This window comes from Enoplosus armatus, chromosome 20 (assembly GCF_043641665.1).
Source record: "Enoplosus armatus isolate fEnoArm2 chromosome 20, fEnoArm2.hap1, whole genome shotgun sequence".
In the NCBI taxonomy this organism is placed as follows: Eukaryota; Metazoa; Chordata; class Actinopteri; order Centrarchiformes; family Enoplosidae; genus Enoplosus; species Enoplosus armatus.
This window is the reverse complement of record NC_092199.1, coordinates 5,714,694-5,740,652: the sequence shown is the minus strand read 5'-3', so window position 1 is coordinate 5,740,652 and position 25,959 is coordinate 5,714,694. Positions and strand designations below refer to the sequence as shown.

Here is a 25,959-nt window from a genome sequence, read left to right as displayed (position 1 = left end):
GTAATACTGAAGAGTTTAAATTTGGCTATTATTTAAAGGGAGTCAGCGGGGGAAAAAACAGTATGTAGGCTCAGTTACAGACCTTTAATGACAGACTCGTTTACTGGAGAGAAAAAACAGGAAGGAATAATGACAAGTGTTTACCCATAAAAAGCAATGCAAACTTTATTTTACAGTTTTATGCTTCAAGCATTTTGTACAGATGTTCTTCCAACATAAATGTGTTAATGTTTAGGTCAAAGTAAGTAAACCATTTTATTTGTTTTGATTCTTCAGACTTTCTCTTTCATACAACCACATTAACTTAGCCAAAAGGTAATTAGATTAGAAGGGGAATTAGAGAAAAGAGGAGTCAGGAAAAGAAAGACTTGATCCTAGAGGGCTGAACACACACACACACACACACACACACATGCAGAGCACGATATGCAAAAAATCTGCAATATAAAATATGTAAACTGGCCTGGCTATCAGTCAGACACATTAACTCCCGTGGCTTTTGTGAATGTGAAAATGTGAATCCAGAATCACTCCTCCATTAGCGCCCAGGCTTCTTCAGCTTTCATGTAGTACTGGTTAGCCAATCGACCTTTCATAGCTGCCATGGCAGCTTCTGCTGCTTCTGTAAACAGGTCACCTGTGGGGAGGCAAGGTATGAGAGGTTAGGATGGAGGGAGAGACAATCATCTTCATCAAGGAATGGCTTTAAATGAGAGTCAAACCAGCATGGAGTCGAACCTGCTCTCTGTGGGTCTGCGGTGAGTTTGAAGCCTCCAACTTGGTACATCTCGGCCTCTCTGGCCAGCAGCAGGTATCGAGGCTCGTCTTGCGTCCCATCGAACTCGCCCCCTTCGTCGTAGTCTGTCATGTTCAACACACTGTCGTACCAGTGAATCGCCTCTTCCCAGTCCTGCTTTCTGGATAATTTAAAAAATAAAAAAAAACAATAATGCACAAACCCTCCAGCATCAAAAACAGTACCTATAAAAAGCCCACTAGGGGGCAGTATTATCATGACTGTTGGACTAGGGTTTTTTTTTTTCTTTATCCACAGCCTTAAAGTCCAACTCTTCACAGTTTAAAGGTTTTAAAAACACCTTCACTGACCTGTCAGCTGACAGACTGATCCCAGTATCAAAGGCTCTGGCCACTATGATCATAGAAGATCTGTCACCAGCCTCAGCAGCCAGCAGCAGATACTTAAAACCTTTCATCCTGTTTCCTGCATTATCCTGCCAACAACACAAAGATGTTAGAATACATACTGTGCAAACCAAAGTCAAATCAGCAGGGGAGAATAGGATAAATGAACTGAATGGTACCTCCAGCTCCACATCTGGCAGTATGTGATGAGGCAGCTGCAGGCAGCACTGTCCCAAGGCTACGATGGCCTCCAGCTCTCCACACAGTGCAGCTCTCTCCAGGTGGAGCATGGCCGAGTCCTGATCCCACTGCTCATCCTTCTCACAGAAACGACCCGCTTCGTGGTACCGCACCATCGCCAGGTGGACCTGGGCAGGAGGAAAGAGATGTGTTGGTAAGACAAGATCTTGGAAAGAAAGAAACACGTTTTAAATCTTCAGAATGATATTTTTCTCCCATACGGCGAACATGTTGTAACATTTAGCATAAAACCGCTAAGTATGTAGATTTCTTGTATACTAACTGCTAAAACAGTGTACTGCAAAGATTAGTATATAGCATATACTGTATATAATTAGTATGTAGGACACAGCAATAGACTACCAGTCGTCCAACATCTAGTGTGCTCCTTTTTGATTGTGAAGACTAAAACAGTAGTTATGTTATGTTATGTTATGTTTTTGTTTCAATAATCTAAAAGTGTATTTGCAGCTTCAGACAACATTATTTCTTAATTTCAATCCTGCCACATCTATCATCTTTATTGAAAATGAAATCAACAAATCAGATGTTTTACCTTTCCGAGGATGGACTGGCCAATCTTCTTCTGCAGCAGAGCGTTGAGTCGCTCCACCTCAGTGGCCACACAGGAGGGTCGGTGGACGTGAGCGCGAGACGAATGGTAGAAACTCCACTTCTCCTCTGTCAGCTGAGTAGAAACACGCAGTCAAGATATACAAGAAGGAGAAAGAATGAAACAACCTGTTCTTCACCATAACAATCAGAAACATGATGAAGCTAAATCAAGTGCAAGTAAAGACATCACACTCTCAGGGGTGCACCCATCCAGAAGAGTCTGCTTTGATTTGAACTGATAAATGACACAGATCAGCCTCTGAGCTCAGAGCTGGAGGAGTACATCCCTGTTGGCCTGTCGCTCAGTGAATCATGTAAAGCATGGGAACAGGAGCGCACACACACACACACACACACACACACACACACACACACACACACACACACACACACACACACACACACACACACACACACACACACACACACACACACACACACAACGTTATCATGGTGAGAATCATTAGCAAGATGGTGGAGTTGGTGAAACAGAGGCAGATGGTGTTTCGGTTCCAAATGTCCTTTTATAATGTCTTTGTATTTTGCATTTTCAGACTGTTTCAGGAAACAGTAGCAGCTTGTGTAACGAGCAGCTCAGATCTTGAGAATCATGCTTGATGAAGCTTCATAGCAACAAGACTGCACAGCACTGCAAAGGGAAACCTGGCTCACGAGCCTCCATGCAAATAATCACCCCTTCGTTGTCAGAATTGTATGAATTTAAGTTTGCAGAGACTCTTGGAGGAGCTACCATCTTCCTCTAGTGAGGGAACACAAAGAGCAGGGGGAGCTAAATTAGAAAAAAGGTGAAGGACGGCTTTCGTGGTTAAAGCAAAACAGGGGAAAAGACAAAGTGAAGGACGACAAGGATGAGGAAAATTAGAGGAGGGTTGTTTGATTATGGTGACGATGATTATGGTGTTGTCTCTACGTTTGTTTACCCGTTTGACACTGTCCTCGTCCGACTCAGAATAATGTCTTTGGTAGCGATGATGGGCCTACGTGATGATACAACATGCATTATAACAGTCAAAGTTGATGTGGAGAAGAGGAAATGTTAACAGACTAACAGCTACAGAGAGTGAACTACATACAGTAACAAGAGAAGAAGAAGAGGATGTGTTTATGAGTATGTGTCTAAAAATATAACAAAACTCGGCTCAAAAAATTTACTTGTAAATCTAATTTTGACAGTAGAAATATAACATATCAAAAATATATTACCACTTAATATGTCTACTTAGTAAATACACGAATAAAGTTCTTGGCATTGTTTATCTATAGGCTAACTGAGGGATGTGTGTGTGTGTTTACTTCAATAATTAACGGCTTCCTCTGTGTCTTTTTGACAGACTTCTGAAAAAGACTAAATCCTGGCCAAAATTAAAATCAAACCAAAGTCAAATGGAAATCTTTACCCCGTCCACGTGGTCATTCACGTCGCCTTCACTCCTCCTCTCGCTGGGGTAGCCGCTGTCGCCGCCGCTGTCAGATTCCTACAGACAGAAATAAAAACAAAAACAGTGAAGTGACTCGTGAGTCGTGTGGCAGGCGAGTACAGCTCAAAGCTGACCACTTGTGACTTCTCATCATCTTAGAGTTGTCCAATTATTTTCCCTCCAGCTGAGGCGCATCGCTGACGCTGAAAAGGTCACTCATGCTTTTATATTATGACATCCAGATTATTTGTGATGAATTGTATTCAGGGTTAAACCAAAAGACAGCTGGTTCAAATCGCAGCTGCTTGGCTTTTAACAAATTCAAAGAGACAAAACTTTTTAAATCACCTCTCAAATCCTATCTTTTATTAACGCTATCCCAAAGTTTTAATCGTCCAGTTCTAGTATGTGTTTTATTTGTTAATTTTACGCTTTTTATCCTCTTTTTGTACTTTTCATTGCTTGATTTAAGTTAATTATAGTGCTGAACTGCTTTGATCTTGGTTTTACTATGCAACGCACCTTGTGACTGTTGAAAGAGGTGCATATAAATGAAGTATATTATTATTATTATTAGTAGTATTATAGGCTTCAGCCAACACTAACCCTTTTATTCACCTTTGACTGTGACCTTTGATATCTGATCAGTCGACAATTTGACCTACATGCATATTATCAAAAATAGAGAGGTAAGACACTGAGTGCCTAACAGTGAATATGTTGCTTCTGTATTTAAGTGACAGACGAAGATGACTCCAACACATATTTCTTTCATTTTTCTGTGCTTTTTGGAGTCACATTCACTGACTGATCGCTCACCTTGTGTTCACCTGTGTTGTTACTGTTGAGTCTTTCATATTCGTACATTCCAGCAAAAGATAAGCCTGAAAATGTAGAAATAATACAAAACTATTTACAATAAGGACACCACGGTTAAAAACACAACATATACGGTGCAGTATGTACTAATGTGTTCATGCACCTACCGATAGGGGACTTGCCCATAGATCCATGTGCAGCTAGCGGGGAGCAGGGTAAGATGAGAGGGGAGCAGGGAACTGAGTCCACGTCGCTCATGCTCTCGTCTGCAGAGGATGTCTCCGACAGGCGGGATAACAGCGGAGGTACTCGGCTTCCTGACATGGTCCGAACACGAGGAGAACCGCAGGGCTCCTCGCAGCCCCTCAGCACCGTCTGGGCTGACTTCTGAAATCAAACAAGAGGAATCTTTCTTGACAAAAACAACAAATCTTACATATAATTCTTCGTGACATTTTCCCCATTTTTATTTATTTATTTATTTATTTTTATGAACTTTCAAGGTTATTTTTAACACTGACCTGCTGCTGATTTCTGGCCCTGGCTGACATTTTATCTATTATTATTAAAATGTTAAAATTACAAGCAGTTTGTTGGTGCAGTCCAGCTGGGACTTCTCTGCAGGGGAAAGGTCAAAAGGCGTCAGGCCCATACTCTTGCAGATCTTGTTACACAGGTGGGAGTGGAAGAACAGCGCCATGCCTCGCACACCTGGAACACAGTTATGATCAAGATGGAGCTCCTTGAATCCTTTCTAACCAAACTTCACACAAGTTTCTAGCAGCAGTTTGTCAATATCGAAAGGAAACTGTACCTAGATTTCCATCTCCAAAGTCAGTCCCCTTCTCTGTGTGGATCTGAGGGTCAGTGTAGAGATCTCCGACTCCTTGGATGTCCACAACGATCAGCTGGTGGCCGGATCGCTCGAAAGTGAAGTGACTGAAGGCCTGGTAGATACAGAATGAGTGATCAATGAGGATTATTAGGTGATTATTAGCTGAATGTGTATTAATACCAAAAGGCAGCATCGCTTACCTGTGGAGTGAGTCGGATGTTGTCGTCCTTCACGAAGCCAGAGTTGGAGTTGTATTTGATGTACTTGCCCTCTATGTAATGTTCCAGGTGGAAGAGAGGTTTACCTGGTCTGTCTGTCATCTCCACCACACACATTTGCATGATGTCCACCTGAGAATCAGGAAGAGATAAACAACACTCACACATTTGCAGTGCAGGCTGTTCAGCGCCCAAATAAAGGGCGCAGACGTCACAATGTAGAGCGGAACAGTGATTCAAGGATTCAAAGGTTTATTCGTCACATACACCTCCTCAGTCATTGAGAACTTTGTGAAAAACAAGGAGTAGAAAAAGAAATATAATGGATTAAAAAAATTAAGACAAACTATTGACTTTCTATTGACTATACTAAAGTGAAATATTTGCATATAAAAGTCAATGTATTGTAGACTTTATATTACCTTGCTTATAGTGTGAATATTACAGTATGCATAAATACATTCACCACAAAGATGACGTTTTTCAGTTTGTCTGTCTGTTAACTATTTTAATGAAAGGTGATGGAACAAGTGATTAGTTTTTGGTGCAGATCTGGCTGCAGGTGTGGATCCAGGAATTACAGGATAAAGGATTTCTTAATATTAAAATGGGACATAAATAAGTGGCTACGATTTGCTGCTTCTCTTTGTAATATATATACTGTATATAATAGTAAATGAAATATCTTTGGATTTTGGACTTGCAGCCGGACAAAATGAGACATTTTAGGACATAACATTGGGCTCTGCGAAGTCAAATTGATCGATAATGAAAATAATCTTTGGCTGCAGCCCTGCAGGATTGTGCAGACATGTGCTCCAAGTGCTTTCGAGGGATTATCACTGTCCCATTAACTAGTACATGTTTCTTTTGTACCTGTTTGGGAGGTCGGTGGCGGTTGTACTCCTCTCCCCAGAGTTTGGCCTCCATCTGCAGCCTGACGTCCTCAAAGTAAACATCTCTGTCCACCGTCTCCATGTAACGCTTGGACACATAATTAGATGCTGACTTCCAGTTGCTGCTGTGTGAGAAATTCGACAACTTCTTCCTGGAAGTAACAAAAAGAGAAGAGTTACAGTAGATGTTACAGTCGTGTTTATATTTACATGTATTCACCCACAGCTAGAATGCTAGAAAGTCTTTTTGATCATAGCATCAACTGGAACTGATGTGGGATGAACCCAAAGTGACCCTGGATCCAAAACAAAACTGCTCCAAACGCTCATATGTACAAATCCAACAGGAACAACATACCACATTTCAGATGTAGAGATTTTCTTTTTTTAGGATCTAACTTGTTTGGGCTTGTAGAGGCTGGGGATTTATTTTTGTACTCTGCATTTAGTCTGAGTTCAGAGAGGAAGTTTTCTGTGAGATACTGCAAAAAACAAAAAGTGGGTGTTGATGGATGCCTCTCTTTACATTTCCCACATAACTGAGGATTAACCATGAACAATTAAACTATTATCCCTTTTCTCTTCCATTCTGAAAAGTCATGCAGAGGCCAAAACACAGTGGAGCGTGCTTAAATTATATTTTTCCCAAAACAGTTAACATCCAGGGAATCAATAAAGATAAAGATAAATCCCCAGTGCCATCATGAAGACTGTATTGAGCTGGTTTCAGAGTGATGTTCACAGTACCATCTTTGGCTCTGAAACTACTGAGCAGCTATCCTCCCGAGTCGGAGCAAGAAATGTGAGGAATGTGGACCTGCACCACTTATAGGCTACAGTCTAGGAGAGACGTACCCCTCTGCTTTGTTTACACACGAAGGCCTCAGTTACTAGAACATGAGGGCCAATAACCGCTGGATGAGAACTGATGTAGAGACATATTTCAACTTACGTTCTGAAGCACTCCCTCATGGCCCCTTTCCCAAACGGCTGTGAGAAACCAGGCAGAGGAAATAAATTAGACATGAGATAAGAAACTGCAAGACTCTCCAGTACATGTGTTCTTTTTCATATTGGCAAAACAATCCTTCTCTAGAGAGCAGACATACCTGGGCAGCCATTTTCATGTGGACCTGGTCTTGAGCCCACTCTCCTGTGATGGCATTATACCTGCGAAGAGGGACAGTGAAACAAGTCAAAATACTGATAATGCTCACTCAAATATGGCTCTAAAAATGTTGGATGTTCTTTAAATCCACATCAAATCAGATCTATCTGATCACATATTGGTTTTTTTAGCCATGTTGGTAACTTGTCTCTAGAGATGGCGGTCGGTTGGGCCACCATTTTGATAAACTATTGAATGGATTGCCATGAAATTATATACAAACATTCATGTTCCCCTGAGGATAAATCCCACTGACTTTGGTGATTTCCTGCGCCACCATGACATTGACATTTGTGGTTTTGTCTCAACAACTAATCTGATGGATTGCCATGACATTTGGTTCAGACGTTCATGTTCCCTTCAGGATGAATTGTAATAACTTTGGTTAACTATGATGTTTTGTTGCATTGTTTTATGTCACTGTAATCTTTAGGTTTTGGACTGTTGGCTGCACAAAACAAGTCATGTGACGATGTCAGCCTGGGCTCTGGGAAAATTGTAATGGCAATTTTTCATTGTTCTCAGACTTTCTATAGACTAAAGATTAATTGAAGAAAAACCAAAATAAGAGATAAATTGACAATCAAAATAATCTTTAGTTACATCAGCTCTGTAAAACAGCGTCTCTTCCAAGCAGAGCGGCTGGGAGACACTCTGTGGGTCTTTTATTTACAGACCTTGTGACTCTGCGAGGAGAAAATGGCACTTGTTTTTGCTTTACACCTGTTACATTACAAATCACTCACACCAGATGGTCTACAACACTGAGCTGGCTGCCAGGACTCTTTTGTCTCCTATCAGTCTACTTCAGTTGCTAAAAGAGGGCATAAACACTCCAGTCTCGATCACGTTAGCCAAGTTACTCTTTGACCTCCGTGAAGGAGTTTGTCTGTCGACAGCCCATTATCAATTGTTATCATGGAGGCACATAAAGCATCTAGTTTCCTCTCTGCGGAAAAACAACAAGGAGAGAAGAATGAAACAGAAAGGTTGTGCGTGTCCTCTCCAAAGATATTTTGCCTTTTTGTCTTTTTTCTTTTTGGACTTGAGGATATGTGGATTATTTGGGAATTAATGTAGTCAGGGAAGAACGCATACAGTCAATGTGTATGTGTACACACTGTATGTCTGGGTCAGTGTGTCTGTTTGGCTTGGCAGGGTGTGTGTCCTGAGTTAATGAATACAGCATGAACTGTAGGTGCAGCTGCAAGTCTTCACAGCTAAAAGCTGAGTGCCTTTCAACTAGAAACTCAGTACTAAGATTCCCTCCTCCCCTCAAAGAACAGCGCTCTATTCCCCATCCAAAATCTAATATTCGCTCTTTTCTGCCAACAAACCGTTTCAGCCTGGGCACGCAGTGTACCATGACATTCATACTACAGGGGGGCTTAAGAGAGGGAAGGAGGAGTGAGGTTACATGTGGGTAAAATTAGCACATGAAAAGAGAACACCAGGGCAAATCCCAGCTCCTGACAATCCCTTCTCTCTCTGTAGTCAGGTCACAGCCCTGTATGTTATGCAACAGGCCTAATACACACACACAAGAAAAGGAATTCCTTTTCATCCTACTTTTTTGTCCACACCCATTCAGTTGTGTCTCTGCCTTAATATAACGCTGCAAATATCTGAGAACTCACACGTAAGAAGTGTGTACGTTTATGTAGCTGCTAAGTTGGTCATAATATCTGGGTGTGTCCCACCTACAGTATGAGATAAAAAAAGAAACTGGATGGGCAAAAGGGCGTCAATGCTTAATGTGCCCAGTGAAGGGGAGGTAATGTTTGTCAACAGTTCAAGATTAGCACCACTGACCGAGATATGAGCCAACTGTGAAACATGCTGCCACTTCAAGACTGGTGCAGGCTAATATCAATGTGGGAGTCTCTCAGTGTCGACTGATACTGAAATAAGTTGCATCTCAATACTTTAAAGATAGTCTTATCAATATTTCTATATCAACAGTGGGTGAGATGACTATGTTTAATGTGGATGTGGTCCCTCGTAGTGATGAAAGCACAAGAATTATCACATGACTGCAGTTCCTCCTAGCTTTTAGCACTAGCATGTTTTAGCGTCTTTCAGCTAATTGTTTTGGCTTTCCAGCCTGAAACTTAGTTATTTCGTTTCTGTCTCTCTGTTCTCATCAGCGTTGTTTTTGGCCACAGCAGGCAGCTAGTTTCAGTGAAAAAACCTCTGATAAACCCATTGGATGCTACCTGCCCAGCACCAAACGGCAGACAGACAAAGTTAATGACTAGCTGGTGAACATCCTGGAGCATTTAGCCACTAAAGAGACAGATATTGAAACAGTTTGCAAAATCAACTTCATAGTAGTTTAAGTAAAGTATTTCCGCTGTTGAGTCACAGCCACACAAAGTTATTCATCATACCTGTAACGAATGCAGGGTTCAGTCTTGATGTCCTCCAGATGAAACTGTGCCCAGGGGTCGGGCATGGCTTTGGCCTTTTCAATCGCATGTTTCCATGCCTCCTGTCACAATGAACAAACACGACTTATTAGCTGGTAGTATTTTTTTTCATGCAAAAAGAATGGAAAAGTCACTTTCCCCAAAAGGTTCGCTAGAACATCTAGAAGAAAGAGGGGAAGCTGCTCAATGCAGAAAGCATGCAATTTAATTAAACAATAATGGCAATTCCAAGCCTTTTTTGTGCTCTTTCTGCACAACACAGTCACTTTCTCCCTCTAAGTAGCTGTATTGTGCTCACGAATTGAGCAAATTAAATTTTAGTTTCTGCATTGAACAGCTCCCCCTCATTCTTCAAAGTATTTGTCTTTAATCAGCTTAGGGCTAGGGAACCCAACAATGCAGATCATTTATCAACAGGGACACACCAATGTAAACTAGATCATGTCCTAAAGATGACGCTTCTTAGTTTGTTGTAACAGCGTGCAAATCAGGAAGGAAGGAAGGAAAAGCCAGGAAGGAAAAACCATGAAGGAAGCACACAATCATTAAAATGACATGGAAATCTAACTAATTAATGAATTGATCATGAAATAGTACATAGGTTTCTAGTATGAGGCAGGCGTCACACTAAATGTAGTAAGTGGGAGTCAACCAAGGTCTCCTATTCCATAATAACTTAAATAATTTACTGCTACCTCAAAATGAATGTGACCACCATGTGATGTCTCATGGCCATCTGCAGTTGTGCCATTTTCAAAAAATAACTTTCCTAGTAGGAACCATGAATCAAGTGTCACTTGTAATCAAAACCTGCTCCAGTAACCAAAACCCTGACCCATCCAGTACTGCACAGCAGCACGTCTCCCTCGTATACCACTGGTCACTGTACAGCAGGCTCTCTGGACATGTTTATATTTAGAGCCAAGGATTTACAGAGAAATATGAAGGGTTGTGTTTTTAACTGATCGAGCGTCCCGTCTGTTTGTGACAAGAAGCAGACGGCCTGACGTCTTACGTCAGGCCTCGTTCTCCTGCAGGAGGACGTGTTTGATTCTTGTCACAAGGCTTCGGGATCAAATGGCAAAGCCCGGTATGGTACTGAAATGCACAGAGGTGCTCAAGATACATTTTTAACTACAATTTCTTTCTCGAATTTTTGTCATTTTCTGAAACCAGTTTTTGAGCTGCAGCACCTATGATAAAAAAATAGCTTTCTGAAACCAAAACAACAATTAAAAAGACAAAAGAATTTGCACGTTCGCTCAAGAAAGATGACATTTTTTCAGTGTAGTTTTGCAAAATAACAATATAACATTCCTGGTGTTTGTTGGAGCAGATTAATTAAATTAAGTACAGGAGAGAAGGAAGGGGAGGATGCATTGATTAGGATACACAAACGAGAATAGGTGGAAAAGGACAGTAAATTACAGTGTGGATTAGGGAGATGGGAGGCGGAGATGGTCACTGGTGAACAGGGAGAGACGAAAGATATATAACTTGATCTGTAACGTACCCGTGCGCTCTCAGACAAAACCTTGTACGACCGAGGTTCTGCCACTGTTTCTGTTTCGTTCTATGCAGAAAGGTGAAGAAAATGGACGGCTTTTCATCAACAAACATAAAAGAAAATGTCTAACATTCACATAGCATCCTCAAATATTTCAAAAAACGTATTTGCCTTAATGCTTTGAACAACAACGCTACACAAGAACTAAAAAGGCCATTCATTCCAGCAGTTGGCTGGTGCACAGTGGCTCTGATAAAGAGCATTCTGCACTGAATTAAGCCCTTATGTAGCTGTGAGAGACGTGTTTCCATGCAACCATGATCACATGAGGTGAAAACCACTCTCTGGTACTTCCTGTTCTTTAGAGAGAGTACGGTTAAGAGGTGACTGAACAGTTCTCCACTAAAACAAACATATATACACATACATACAAATAGCACACATACTAGTAGCGTGTGCAGGCGTGCACAGATCATCTCTCCTTATAAGGCAAAGAGCTGTTCTTGCAGAAAATTGCAGAACTCTAAACTGAGTATTTATGATGATGCATGAGCACAACACACTAAATACAAACAAGCACTTGATTTCAACATTTTCTGGTACTTTTCCCCTTTACTGTCCATTTGGCTATCATCTCTGGTCATGCACCTTGCATCATATTGCCAGGGCAACAGCTCACCTTAAACACAAAGTTGGTCTTAGGAAGAGAGTTTGATAGCTGCCGGCTGTAAACTAGATTCTTCAGGTAGTGGCAGATTTCTTTGGCAGAGTCGTCCAGGATCGGGCATATGAAGTGGTCTTCATCATCGTCATCACTGGCGTTGGCGTCACTAAGTGAAGAGGCCCGCTGACTGGGGGCACTTCTTTGAACAGGGGGTCTCTTGGCGCTGCCCTCCTCCTCCTCCATGCGGAACATCAAGTCATCCTCCATGATGGTCTGCTGTTGTGTTGACAAGAGAGGAGACAGGTGTGTGAGTGAACTGAGAGAGCAGCCACGTGCAGCGAGTGGAAAGTAGAGCCACATAAAGACAGTCTGTATCAGTGGCAGCCATGTCAGTACGTGTTCACAACAACCCTGCATCATGGCTGCACAACTGTGTATCTCGTGCCAAATCCGAGAGAGTTGTCTGTGTTATCTATAGCTGCACCATGCTATCTCCATCATATGCATAAAACTAAAGTCAATCAAAATATACACATATTTCATGTGGATTTAAGCAATAAATTTATCAGCATGCAAAAGCAATTTAGCTCATTACATCTGTAGATGTTATTCAGCAACTGTATGTACCAATCAATTCCACTGTAATCAAAGGTAATTGTGTGTGCAGATTTTTAAAGCTTTAAAGTAACCGCTGTCTGGTGGAAAGGAATGCAGACCAAAGCACGATACATAAAGTTTCTGCTCCTGCTGATACAATGGGTTCTCATAGAAATCATGCAGCAGCAACCATGCATGTAGTACATTATGTTACAGCATGCTGCAATACTTTTTTTTTAAAAGTCTATGGTCTATTGTCACCTGCTGTCAGATGCTCGAATTAAATAAGCAACCAACCTTATAACCGGAGGCAAGAATTAGTAAGAATCACTTTACCCTGACAGACTGTGACAGTGTAGCCAGTCACCTCGGTCTTCTTCCGTCTCACAGTTTCAGTCGGAAGCTAAACAGACTGGATCGCAGTGCTGCAGTTTAAATATCCTCCTAGACCAGACCGGGTCGGTCCTGGTTCTCCAATGTAGCCTGAAGGTCCGGGGACGTGTCTGTCAGCGGGCTGTAGTTCTTGTACAGTCCACCACGGCGACGTGGGCCCTCTGCACGTAGCACACTGTTCTCTGACAGCCACGCCCCTGCGTCCTGCTACGTTCATGGCTATCGGAAATGTTGTAGACATATGTGGTAGAGGAGTCTATCGAGATGTAAAACGACTTCCAAGGATGCATGTCAAGTCAAGTCATGTCATTTCAGACTAACAGTTAATTCCACTAGTTTTTAACACTTTGTATTAAAAGCTGTAAACAGCAAATGTAATATATGACAAATAAAGTAAAATTGGTCCGTGTTGTTATTTCAAAGCCGGAACGCGCGAAAAAGGTAGTTACGACTACGGAAGAGCATTTTAAAGCAGCACTGGGTAAATTATAACTAGCTAAACAGTCGGAAGCTAAGCTAAGTTGTGCGCTTGCTATTCAAGTGTCGTGTAACATAACTTAATGCAAACAAAGCCGCTAAGCTAACTTATTTACCTGCAGTAGGTCTACGGAATTAAATTTGGTAAATTAGTTCATGCTAGCTAATGTCAATCTATCCAGAAATAGGAATAGGAGTGTAGCGAATGAATAGAAACGTAAAGTTACTTGTTTATACTCGCGCGAGGCAGTTGCCTGACGTACCAACTTTGTGGTTGTGGTACGACGTTAGTAGTAGTAGTAGTAGTTAGTACTTACCCGTGTTTCTGTGTAACCATTGCCATTGAGTTTGTAAATTGTGGCTATGTTACATCCCGCCAATAGGTAAATTTAGCTACGTTAACGTTGGGCTGGGATTAATGAAGTGAAAGTTGGAATCTCAGTTACATTATTTAGCTGTCATTAGTATCAAAAACACCAACATTAACGTTACGTTTCCCCTTCAGGCCTCCGTAGATAAATTCTAAAGTCTATTTTAAACGTGTAGCAAGAACACAGCTAATCGGTATTAGTAGTATTTAGTGACAGTCACTTAAACAGCAAAATAATGCAGTTTTACTTTAGATCGTATAAGTTGTTTGGTCTGCTAGTGGTACGGAATGAGGTAGCGTGGCCGAGTGGTCTAAGGCGCTGGATTTAGGCTCCAGTCATTTCGATGGCGTGGGTTCGAATCCCACCGCTGCCAGAATGTTTTATATTTCATAAAATACTGGCGATAAACACACAATGTAAACATATAACCCTGAATAGACTTAGGTTAAAGGTTTACAAGCTAGAAAAAAACACATCGGATTTTCCTCTTGTTGGCTACTACCTAAAAGCACTATATAGCGTTGACTGATACAGCAGTGCCATCTTGTGGCTGTGTGGTTACTGCATTGTAAAGCCCCTTCTCTATAACTACATTTTCATGACTAAATAAGTAAGCAACTATAAACAAAATATGAGACATCACCCTGTTGCAACAGAGCCCTCTCAATAGAAATAACCAAAGCTGTTCTAACTTTGTTCATGTTAGACCATGTCGCTCATAGTAAGAGGTTGAGATTAATAAAACAGCTTTTCTAATACAATATACACCACAAATACTACAAAATGAAACAAACTTTGACAAAGGACAGTGATTCATTAATTTTAATTAATTTAATTGCAAAAAAAGAAAATTTAAATTAATATTATTATTAAGACATTCGCTACCCAAAGTGACTCCAGTTGTATTTGTCCCAAAGACATCTTTCAGTTTTTTTCTAGTTTAGTCTTTACATTTTCTATGATCAGTCCTAGTGATTAGACTACACATCTTGGGGTGAGGTTTTCCTTTAAGTACTGAGAAGCCACAAATTGCATTTTCTGGATGGCCAGCTTGGTATCTTCGGGGGATATGCCAAGATGCCATACAGCCCGTACTGAATTTCCAAAATGGGGGTACATGAGAACCTGTATCCCCTTTCCCAGTGCAGCCTCCTCTCCCTCGTTAACCTGACCCATGCGGGCACAGAACTCAGAGGGACTTAAACTGGGCTCCTGCAGACGGAAACGCAAGATGTTTGTCTCCACGGCAGCCATGTCTACAGCGAATAGAGGAGGGTCACAGTCGAGCAGAGCTGGGAGAGGTGAAGACACAAGAAGAAGTTAGGAGCAGGACTACAATGGCAGACAGTTAATTATTTCGCTTTCATAGACAAAAATATGAGCCACTCACCTTGAGCAAAGGTTTTTGCATTGCGGTGATCCTCTTCCAGTCTTCCTACCATCTCTAGTAAAGACAGTTTTCCAGCTGCTGCTAGTACACCAGCCTGCCGCATCCCCCCACCCAGGGCTTTACGGCACCGTACTGCCTGGGATATGAAGTCTTGGGGTCCAGCCAGCATGGTTCCCACGGGTGCACCCAAACCCTGTTACACACCATAATGTGAATTTGACTTTTTAGTTTTATAGTATGAAGAAGTATGTCCTGGTCCATTCTGTGTGTGTTCATGTTTTGCAGTCCCACCTTGGAAAGGCACACGCTGACGGTGTGTGTGTGCTGCAGGATGGTGGATGGAGGCACCCCCTGGGCCACAGCAGCGTTCATCACCCTGGCTCCATCCATGTGAACTGACAGACCATATTTGTCAGCTAAAGCACGAACCTTGGAGACAGAAACAAACCATCCAAAGATGATCAAACCTGTGAGAGCTGCAGGATTCTCCCTTCTGTCGCAGTAAGGTAAGTATCACAGCTGCTTTCACACATTGACATATAATAGTTTTTCTATCAGCATGAGCTTTGCTAAGAAGCACCACAAGATGAAAACACATCACCTCCTGCAGGAAGTTCAGAGGCAGCACACGTCCTCCCTGTATGTTGTGTGTGTTCTCCACACATATGAGGCGTGAGCGGGGGTAGTGGGGGTCGGGGTAACCATGGCGGATCTTAGATTCCAGCTGCTCCAAGTCAAATGTTCCATCGGGGAGGACGGTCACCGTGGTGGCGTGGACACCAGCCAGCTGTGTCAACACACAAAAAACACATTGAATGCACTGCAGATGATGACGAAAGAGGTGTCCACCCCACAGGTGTCTCTGGTACACTCACCTGGGCGCTCCCTCCTTGCTCATAGATGTGTAAATGGGACAGATCGCCCACAATCATCTCGTCGCCCCGCTCCCTGCAGTGCACCATCACTGCATAGTGAAATGCGTGCACGTTTATGCTCATTCTCATAAAAAATATTGATTCAGACAATATATGCACAGCTCACCTGCGATGAGATTACTCATGGTTCCTGTGGGAACGAACAGCGCGGCCTCCATCCGAAACATATCAGCTGCAATTTTCTGTAACTCTGCAGACAAAAATAGTAACGAATATGCGTATCTCCATAGTATGCAATTAATGATTATTGGTGATGTACCATTTAGCAGCTGTTGAATAGTTAATCATGTCTTCAACACTATGCAGATGAAAAACAAAGCATTACAAACCTGTTCAGTGACTATCTAATTAGAATCAGGAAAGACTTATTTACAAAGACTACTTTTCAACTACTCATTAAGAAGTTAGTTCCTCTCCTTGTTCAGTACAATGTAAGAATCACTGCGCTTCGGCTCTAACCGTTAACTGTCGGGTCTTCACCCATCACGTCATCCCCGACCTCGGCCTCCGCCATTGCCTGCCGCATCCCCGGCCCGGGCTTGGTCACCGTGTCGCTGCGGAGGTCCACCACCCGGACGTGGGCCGCCACGCCCGGTCCTTCGTACCTGGGTTTCCCGGCGTTGTAATAGCCCCGCGTGGAGCTCCGGCCCAGCACGGCGGCGCCTGCATCTCGTGCACTGAGCGGTTTTCTTGAAGCGACTTTCAAATATTTAAACAAAACCCTGCAGGAAAATGTTGTCAAAGACATGATGCTCCTCGTTTAATCATTGTCATTGGCGCTGTTTCTGTGTTGAACTTTGGATCGGTTAGTTGTAATCCATAATCATTGCAAGGAAAGTTAATGGATGACCTATCAGCCCACATGCACAGAGCAGTGTGGACCTCAAGGTGGCGCCATTATCACAACAAAGCTAATTATACTACATAATGTAAAACTCCTGTTACTTGATACTTCATCAAAACTGTAGCCTTATTGGTAACATAATCCATGGAATTATAATCCGCTCATTTACATATTCTTTCATTTACAGATCTCATACAAAACAACAAGGTGACTACAGTCTAATGCAATCCATTACAATAGACCTGCAATCTTCAATTGGTGTTTATGAGGCTGTAGTTTCTGGTGTTGTTGTTGTACTGAACTGAATTACATTTATATAAATATATTTCTCGTGGAATTATTGCCAGATTATTGTACTGGATCACATTATACTGTAATGTTGATCATTTTATTGTGTCTACTAGTGCTGCAATTAACAGTGATATTAATTATGATTAATCTATCAATTATTTTCCAGATTAATTGCTTATTTTTTGGTCTAGAAAACATAAGAAAACCCAGAAGACAAGGTGACGTCTTCAAGTGTTTTGTTTTGTCCGACCAACAATCCAAAGATATTCAGTTTGCTATGATATGAAACCGAGAAAAACAGAAAATCTGACATTTGAGAACCTGGAACCATCAAATGCTTGGCTTTTAATAATGAATGACGAACTAATAACAATTAATTGATCATCAAAATAGTTGCCGATTAAGTGATTGATTGTTGCAGCTCTTGACACAGATCTTTTTGCACTGTTACAATGGCCCTCTGAATTTTCTGCTTTTCCCACAAAACATCCCAGACACCGTCATCTACTTTTACACAATTAATCTGCATAATCATCATATATTATGTTTTAAATTGAACTCGCATTAATCCTCCCCAGTGAGTGAGTGAGGCATGCATGTGCATAATGTGCATCTGTGTGTGTCTGTCTGTTCCTGTGCCGATGTGTATGCTCTGCTTACACTATGTTGTGGTCACGCATGCTCTGCAATAACTGTGACACCCTCAGATTCTTCAGGGGTCAGCAACCTACTTTTGGCTTGACCTTTATCCCTGCACTGAGCTATAAGGCTAATTCTACCTAGCTGTAACCCATCATCCATTTATCTTACTGTGGAGAGCGAGAAAGGAGGTGACAGCATGCCCGCTATGGGCTCAGGCCCAAACTGGACTGGTTATATCCAGCCTTATTCTCTATTTTTATCAGCAATAAAGCCCCAGTTCCCTCATGTCTCTGGGACTAAGTCAATATTTGGAGGTGAAGTCTTGTGGGAATTTATCTACCCAGTACTGAGATTAGGCTACGAGGGAGGTGTAATCATTACAAAACAACTCCCTCCTCCCTCCGCTTTGCCTTTCTGACCCACAAATGGTACAACTACATGCACATCAGAAGCACCATCTCCCTCCCTCCCTCCCTCCCTCCCTCCCCTCACACACATTTCCCACTCTCATGCATACTCATGCTGCCTTGTCTGATTTTAATCACCCGATAAAAGTCCCAGTGTGTGTTATCAGGACCGCACCGTAGTGTAGTTAAAGTTGATATTGCCAGTAACAGAGCCAGGTTTTATGAGCCATAACAAGTCGTCATTAAAAGTCATTAGCAAACATCAGCATCGTAAAAAGGCCACAGTCGGTCTCGAGAGCCCAACAAGAGCCGTGAACGGAGAGAGATAAAGATGCATCTGTGAGCAAGACAGAGCAGCGATGGATAACTGCGATAAGATGGAGAAAGTGGGAGACATCCTGAGCAGGAGTTTTTCCGGGATCACTGTTGGCACTGCGTCCTGTAACCTCACACTTTTGTCTATGTGTGTGTGTGCGTGCTTTGTGTCTTTGCCTCGTGTGTTTTGTTTCTCTCAAATGCCTTCCAGCATTCCTTGCCTGCGCATAGAGGGCAGAGTGGTGTTTTGGAGAAAATATTGAATTAGAGAAAAAGAGGCAGAGAGGGAGAAATGAAGGAGAGGGAGAAATATTGACTCCTTCTGGGAAGGAGCGAGACGGCAACGCCTTTCCAATAACCATAAACCCACTGGGCTGAAAATAGACGGGCCGAATGAATAAACGAATGTGTTCATCCCACATAAGCTCTTCTCTTTCACAGACGGAGGGGAATGGAGGTGACCCCCCTCCTCCTCCTCCCCTCTCTCACTCTCTCTCTCTCTTTCTCTCTCTCTCCTCTTTCACTGAGGCCATCATTTCTTCACCATGACGAGAGATATTAACCGGAACAAAACAGGTGTTTATGGGAAGCCTTCCCTCAAATGAGGTTTTTCATACACACACACACACACACCCACTTCCCAGTGCAGTGTAAAGGTGTCGACATCAGTGCCTGCGAAACAAGAGTAACATCTGTTTCACATTTTACACGTATCCCCCCCCCTTCCTTCGTATGTCATGGGCCATGTGGACATGCTTTACTTCACACACACACACACACACACACACACACAGATATGTTGATCTTAAGACGCAGGGGAGGCTTGGTGGTGTAAATTCTTTCTTTTCCTTTTTTTTTTCAAAGCAGAATCGAGGTAATCCTCTGTGCCCATTCTTCAGCTCTTTAAAGGGTAAATTCACCCTCACAGATAGACTATATGGCCAAAAGTATGTGGACAACTGAACACTACACCCATATGTGATTGTTGATCATCTCATTCCTAAACTGTGGGTATTAACGTGCTGCTCCACTCTTCTGGGAAGGCTTGCTATAAGAGTTTGGCTGCAGGGATTTTCTCCCATTCAGCCTCCAGAGCATTAGTGGGTCTGGGCATTGATGTTTGGGCGATAAGGCCTGGCTTGCAGACAGCGCTCCAGTTCATGCCAAAGGTGTTTGATGATGGGGTCGAGGTCAGGCTCTCCCACACCGATCTCGGTAAAATAATTTCTTTATGGACCTCACTTTGCACAATGTGAGCATTGTCGCGTCGAAACAGAACAGTGTTCCCACAGTGTATGCTGTAGCATTAAGACTAGCCCAAACCATGAACCGCAGCCAAAAAAGCCATACTTTTGGCCTTATAGTTTAGTTTTGGTTGTATTTACAAAGTTTTAAAATATTCCTCTGTCTCTATCCCAATTCTATGGAAGAGAATGGAATTTTGTTTGTGGTCCTGCGAGCCCTGAAAAGTTATATTTGAAAAACTGCTGTGAACAGTTTTCGTTGGAACCACTTTCTCCCAAATAAATAGTCCCAATGAAAACTCTTGACAGCGCACTCTGTGGAGTATAGTAACCGGAAAATTGCCTCTGGAAAGACACAAAGGATTATAAAATGCTTTGAGTGCTCAAACTAAATTTAATTCACTTCCATTGTAGCTTTAATTATTTGCATGTCATGTTATTTTGGGTGAACTGTCTCTTTAAGCGTTGTGGTGAAGATAGTTGTTGTGTGACAGTATGAGGCAGGGTTAACCAGACCATCAAGATTACCCGCTGTAGTAATCAACTGCAACCACTATCGCCTGTGTGTACTCATTCATTTCATCCTTCATTCATCCACTCACTGACTTCTCCGCTCAGCCAGTCATTTCTCATTTTGTTCATTCAGCTGTAATTATAGACCGTGACCAGCCTGTACAATTTCACTTCCGAGAACAGTCGCATCTCTCTTCTTTTTTACCTCCTTTCTGCTCCATTCATTTACCAGACCTTCAGTTCACCCCTCACAGCGATCCTGTCACCCTCCTGACCCTCTTTTCACTCCTCCTCCTCCTCCTCCTCTTCATCCTCCTTTCCCACATTGCCCACTCCTCTCTCCCTCTCCCTCTCTCTCTGGGAAGTCATGTGACTTCTCTGAAGCTGAGCCCTATAAACCAGCAGTACTTGGGGGGCTCAGTGTCTATACAGCTCTCTGATTGGCTCTTGCATTCAGATGCTGTTAACTGCTAGGCGCGCACACACACACACACACACACTAAGCGGACCCCCTGTTTTCTTCTTTCAGGAACAAATGTGATCCTTCACATTAAAAAAAAACCAGAGAGATGTGTGTGTTTATGTGTGTCTAAACGCCACCATTTGCAGGAAAAGGAGTATTTGAATACAGCCATGATTGGTCTTTAATGAGTGGGCTCTTCTCTCAACATGAAATCACTTGCACACACATACACACTAAGCCTGAGAAGTGCCATTTGTTTTATATTGTGGGATGCATGCTATGGCAGGTCAATGGCTGAATGGACTCGCTGCAGAGGGCTCAGCATTGAGACTTGTTTAATCCAATTGGATCCTTGTTGAGATGAAACAGAGCAGCCTGTCAGTTATATCAAAAAAGGTCCAGTTTGGATTGAAGGCTTCTGTTGTTTTTAATTTGCACTGAAGACGTTGTAAAAATCCTGTGTATAATTTGAAACAAAACCCAGAAAGCTGCTTTGGTTTTAACTCATGAGAAACTTATCTATCTAACTTATCTGACACTGATATTCCAGCTGGTGCTGAACGTGTATCTTCAGGAAGGCTGTTAATGATCTATCCCATGTGGAAACCACAATGGAAGAGTATTGATAAAGAAACGCCAAGTGGAGCCTCTTTGATGTTAGTCGCCTCTTTATTATCGAGGGCCAAAGACCGACACCCTCCCACACTCTTTTCCTACTGCTGTCAATTCATAGGCTCAGTATTAATGTTGACAGTGTGTGTGTGGCAGAATCACTCTGTGCTGGCAGGTAAAGAAGTGGGAGTAGCTACTGGAAGTGAGGGTACTTTACCTGAGTGTTTACTTATTAAAAAGCGGCATATGAATGCAGCCATTTTCAATTCTTTCTTCTTATGTTCCATTATTTCAGATGTAAATGTATTTGGCTCTAGGGATGGCAATGTTAGTCACACCTATTCGATAGATTGCCATGATGTTTTCTACAGACGTTCATGTTCCTCAGAGGATGAATCTGTATGAGTTTGGTGATCCCCTGACTTTTCCTCTAGCGCCACCAGCAGGTTGACATCTTTGGTTCCAAGTGAAATATCTCAACAACTGCCGGACAGATTACTTTGCAATTTGATGCAGACAATCGTGCTGTGTCCGAAATCGCTCCTTATTCACTACATAGTGCTCTATGTTTGCATTTTATTTAAATGTACAAATTCTGAGTGTGAAATCCATCCCTAATCAGTGCCTTCAAAAATTCCCTCAGTGTTCATGGCATGTTCACTACTTTCTGCTAACAATTCAATGTGTGTCATTTTATAGATGCGAAAATGACCATTGTGCGACTCTACATGTGTCATTGACGATACAAAATGAAGGTTTCACAAGTGTCCCAAATCTCAATTTACAGATCACTATAGCGTAAACTACTGAGCATTTATTAGGGAGTAGTGTTACCTTTAGACAGAGCCGGGCTAGCTAGTTTCCGCCTGCTTCCAGTGTTCATGCTAAGCTAAATTAGCAGGCAAGCTTTATATTTAGCTTACAAACATGAGTGGTATTGATCTTAAAGTGCATTTCCCAAAATATCGGTTGCAGTTACCAGTAGATTTTACATGCAACATTAAATAAACTCATAAAACATAATTAATATATATTTATATTAATCTCACTCACCAGCTTTATAAGTTTATAAACTCCATCTGCTTAGCAGGACCTGGAGATGCAGTTGAAAGCTCTAGAAAAAAAAGCCAGCAAGTGCATGTTTTTTCAAAATATTGTTTCCAAAGTTAAGAATGAACTTTCAAACAGTCACAAATATAAGTATAGCTATTTCGTTAATCCTTTCCTTCCTTGTTTCCTTCAGGCCACCTTTCCTTCTTATCTCTTTTGTTTTGCTTCTTTCCTTCATTTCTTTCCTTCTAATGTTCTTTCTTTCTTTCTTTCTTTCTTTCTCAGCTCTCACCTTAAAGAATAGAAATCTCCAAAACTGGAGATGCATGACTCGTTATTTACAATGAGTAAGTTTACTTTTGTTGCTTGAGTACATTTTACCACAGTTACGTTTTGACTGCAGCACTTTTATGTAGTGTAGTATCTTTTCTTTGTAGCACTGCTGCAGGGTTTTCCTTCCATGACTGTGGTGCTAAAACCCCTTACTCACCGCATATGTATGTGCATATGCTAGTGCATGTGTGTGTGTGTCTGCTTCTCTCTCAAGTTCAAATATTATGCAGTCCTGTTGGCTGAGGGGACACAGTGACACCTGAGAGTGTTAGAGGGTTTGGTCCAAGTCCATCCCGTTACAGTAAGCCATTTGGCATCCGAGCGTCTCTGCTGCTACGCTCGAGAGTAAAAACAGCAAAGAAAAAAATCCACCTCCCAGATAAAACAATGTGACTTTATCTACTACGACATGCCTACAAATGCCTTTTACAACCTGTTTTGTACCATTCAGGTCAGCCGATGAAGTTTTCTTTGTTCTTCTAGCCAGAAACAACGTAGGCACACCCATCTGTTAGGCTGTCAAGGTGTTACGGGAAAAAACATTTCAGTGATGATTTAAGTGAAATTTAAGTTAGTCACAATGAGTTTCAAATGCGTAAGTTGGGGGGGGGGGGGGGGGGGGGGGGGGGGGTGCAGTCAGCTTAGAAAAATATTGTGGTTTGAGTGTGTGTGTGTGTGTGTCTGCATGTGTCACAATGAGCTGGTCAGTGAGTGCAAGTCAAGACGGTGTGTGTCTTTATAGGCTTGTGCAGACACATAAATACATATGTGCACACGTTCTTTTGAGTGCATTGGACTATCTGTATGCTTCCCATATGGTTTTTATTGATCCCTGTCCCTGTTATACCCCTCCTGCTCCCTCTCGTTCTCTCCGTCTCTCTCTGTGCGCTGATGGTGAAGGAATGATGGAATGCTGTAGGGTAAATCTCTGGTTTCCTGGAAGCTGGTCTGGCTTTATCAGAAGCGGCTGTGACAATACTCGAGCTGATGGGCCAACCAAACGTCTTTCCTATAAGCACCGATCAGCCAACAAAAAGCCTTCCTGGAAGAAATAATCAGCAAACCGGAGGCCCTTCCTGGAAGACCGCTGTGGATCGCTCATTGCAGGGCATATTCCTAACCCTTTAATATTCTTTCCACCATCTACGATTGACATCGTTGACACTGGCATGAGCTCAAAAATGAAATGAGCGGATGAAAAAAAAAGAAACTGTTTGTAACACACAGACCAGAAACATGTTATCAGTCGAGCTGGCTCACTTTTAAAACGTTCTCCCTGTTGCTCAACTTGCGTCACACTTCCTCGTGCTGCATTTAAAAACACGGTGTTGAAGCAATGTGCCCAAACTTTAGTGTGAACTCCAAACCCAGCTCAGTTGTCTGAGAGGGACGGGTGTTGTGCTTGGCCCCGGACGCTGTTGACAACTGTTGAGCTGGACACAGCAAGTCATTACCCGAAAAATGAATCATGGTGGAAAGACTTTCTATGAGTGTGTGAGATTCACGAGAGGAGTGAAGGATACAGGCAAAATATTCCAGCCCCGCTAACCAGGCAACTATGGGGAACATAAAATGAGTCATAGTGAGCTGAGCTGGCTTATTTAGACAATGTGTGCGTGTGTGTGTTTGTGTGTCAAACTGGATTATTCTGGTTGGATTTTGGGAAGAAGGCTCACTCATTTCTGTTTGTCTCTTGAACTACGTCACTTTTATCTATAATTCTCCACTTAGTCTTCTCTCATAAACAAATAGTGTCACCCACCTACATTCACACACACACACACACACACATTTTTTCCTGTAAATGTCATAAGGAACTGTGGAACTGAGTTTTTGAATCATTGTAATTACCTGTACTGAGGTAAGCTGTAAAAACAGTTATTAAACATTGTCCTCTCCTTCCCACAGTCACTTCTACAGAGGGCTGTGGCTATGTGTGTGTGTGTGTGTGTGTGGTGAATGGTGTAATGTATTACATATGTATTATTTACCTTCTCTACTTGGTGTGAAAACTGTCAACAATCCAGTTTCACATCACATTTCCGATCGTCTTTAACGTGAACTTGATGCTGTTTCTGCATCGTTTTGCTTTTTTTGAAATCCTGTAATCTTCAGGTGGAGTCCGACACACACACACACACACACACACTCACACAAAGACACCTCATTCGCTCTTTCTCATACACACACTATCACCAGTTAAGCCATAAAAAAAAAAAAAAAAAAGTCAACTCAATTAAAGTGCCTTATTTCCTGGAAGCCAGCCTCAGACAGAACAGTAGGTATGCAGGGAATGGGAATTCTGTGTGTGTGTGTGTGTGTGTGTGTGTGTGAGGAATATAGAAATGAAGAAACTCACCTCCAGCTTAATTTTACCAACACCAATCTACACACACACACTCTGCATTGGCTGCACACTAAAACCACAGACCGTCATAAATCTCCTCCACGTGGACCCTTTCACCTATTTGACCTCACACACATGCACACACACACACACACACACTCTCTAGAGGACACCATCCTCACTCAGCCCCTCAGGCAGGATGTATAAAACCCTGCTGCATTCCTTTCCAGTTAGGTCCAGCCCAAAGTGAGCTTTCTACACAGTAACTGCTGTGTCAAAGTGTGTGTGTGTGTGTGTGTGTGTGTTAACATAACTGAGTGCTTCTGGGAATCCCTTTGTTACTGTGTGTTGTGTACATCTGCGGGGCATGTCTGACAAAATCAAGTCCCTGCCCTTCCCTATGTACATATGTTCTCTGTTGCTTATGGAATTTACCCACAATGCTCTAGCAGAGAAAACAAGAAGTGATGATTGCAGTAATTTTAACCCTCTGATGAATGTGCATCGTCCTCGCGCTGCTCGCGGCCCGGTCCGGCTCTTTAACAAGCCGGCCGACTGAATAAACAGCGCTTTGTTTGACTAGGAAATCCCATTTGTCAGTTAACAATCTGGTGGTGGGGCCAGGCATTGCTGGAATACAGACTGCCGTACAATACGTTACGGTAAGTCACAGCTTATCCAGTCAATATTGACTCAGTGAAGTAAGAGCGAGACAAGAGAAGGAGGCAAAGACACAGTGAAGTAACACACAGGGCAAAGGCA

At 42.3% G+C, this 25,959-nt stretch overlaps 2 protein-coding genes and 1 non-coding gene across 5 annotated transcripts; 1 reads left to right on the top strand and 2 right to left on the bottom strand.

Annotated features, from left to right (window-relative positions):
* Nucleotides 1–139: 139 nt before the first annotated feature.
* On the bottom strand, nucleotides 140–13,085 carry eef2k (eukaryotic elongation factor 2 kinase). 3 transcript variants are annotated; one of them, XM_070927013.1, is made up of 20 exons: nucleotides 12,907–13,085; nucleotides 11,989–12,249; nucleotides 11,316–11,375; nucleotides 9,764–9,864; nucleotides 7,315–7,375; nucleotides 7,158–7,195; nucleotides 6,186–6,357; nucleotides 5,292–5,441; nucleotides 5,071–5,203; nucleotides 4,840–4,967; nucleotides 4,424–4,643; nucleotides 4,257–4,321; nucleotides 3,417–3,494; nucleotides 2,940–2,996; nucleotides 2,693–2,758; nucleotides 1,940–2,071; nucleotides 1,323–1,511; nucleotides 1,108–1,232; nucleotides 739–917; nucleotides 140–637 (listed from the first exon to the last, which is right to left on the bottom strand). In XM_070927013.1, exons 2-20 carry the CDS (start codon nucleotides 12,238–12,240, stop codon nucleotides 528–530), a joined length of 2,316 nt encoding a protein of 771 aa, XP_070783114.1. In that variant the 5' UTR covers nucleotides 12,241–12,249; nucleotides 12,907–13,085; the 3' UTR covers nucleotides 140–527. The 3 variants fall into 3 exon arrangements, with proteins under 3 accessions (XP_070783114.1, XP_070783115.1, XP_070783116.1); XM_070927014.1 differs by lacking the exon at nucleotides 2,693–2,758; XM_070927015.1 differs by lacking the exons at nucleotides 2,693–2,758; nucleotides 2,940–2,996.
* On the bottom strand, nucleotides 13,015–16,887 carry tha1 (threonine aldolase 1). Its single transcript, XM_070927452.1, has 8 exons — nucleotides 16,596–16,887; nucleotides 16,243–16,326; nucleotides 16,077–16,165; nucleotides 15,803–15,988; nucleotides 15,493–15,630; nucleotides 15,202–15,394; nucleotides 14,796–15,103; nucleotides 13,015–13,167 (listed from the first exon to the last, which is right to left on the bottom strand). Exons 1-8 carry the CDS (start codon nucleotides 16,882–16,884, stop codon nucleotides 13,015–13,017), a joined length of 1,440 nt encoding a protein of 479 aa, XP_070783553.1. The 5' UTR covers nucleotides 16,885–16,887.
* trnal-uag (transfer RNA leucine (anticodon UAG)) lies at nucleotides 14,103–14,184 on the top strand. Its single transcript has one exon. It is a non-coding gene; the product is annotated as a tRNA-Leu (tRNA).
* Nucleotides 16,888–25,959: the final 9,072 nt, after the last annotated feature.

What these genes read in the sequence shown, in the direction of transcription:
- tha1 (XM_070927452.1), bottom strand. Translation starts at nt 16,884, where the DNA reads ATGTCTTTGACAACATTTTCCTGCAGGGTTTTGTTTAAATATTTGAAA. An exon ending in TGAAGACCCGACAGTTAACG is followed by an intron (nt 16,327 to 16,595) that starts GTTAGAGCCGAA and finishes TTTTGTCTGCAG; the next exon opens with AGTTACAGAAAATTGCAGCT. An exon ending in AAAACCTCACCCCAAGATGT is followed by an intron (nt 13,168 to 14,795) that starts GTAGTCTAATCA and finishes TGAACGTAGCAG; the next exon opens with GACGCAGGGGCGTGGCTGTC.
- eef2k (XM_070927013.1), bottom strand. Translation starts at nt 12,240, where the DNA reads ATGGAGGATGACTTGATGTTCCGCATGGAGGAGGAGGAGGGCAGCGCC. An exon ending in GCCAGTCCATCCTCGGAAAG is followed by an intron (nt 1,512 to 1,939) that starts GTAAAACATCTG and finishes CCTCCTGCCCAG; the next exon opens with GTCCACCTGGCGATGGTGCG. An exon ending in CGCAGACCCACAGAGAGCAG is followed by an intron (nt 638 to 738) that starts GTTCGACTCCAT and finishes GCCTCCCCACAG; the next exon opens with GTGACCTGTTTACAGAAGCA.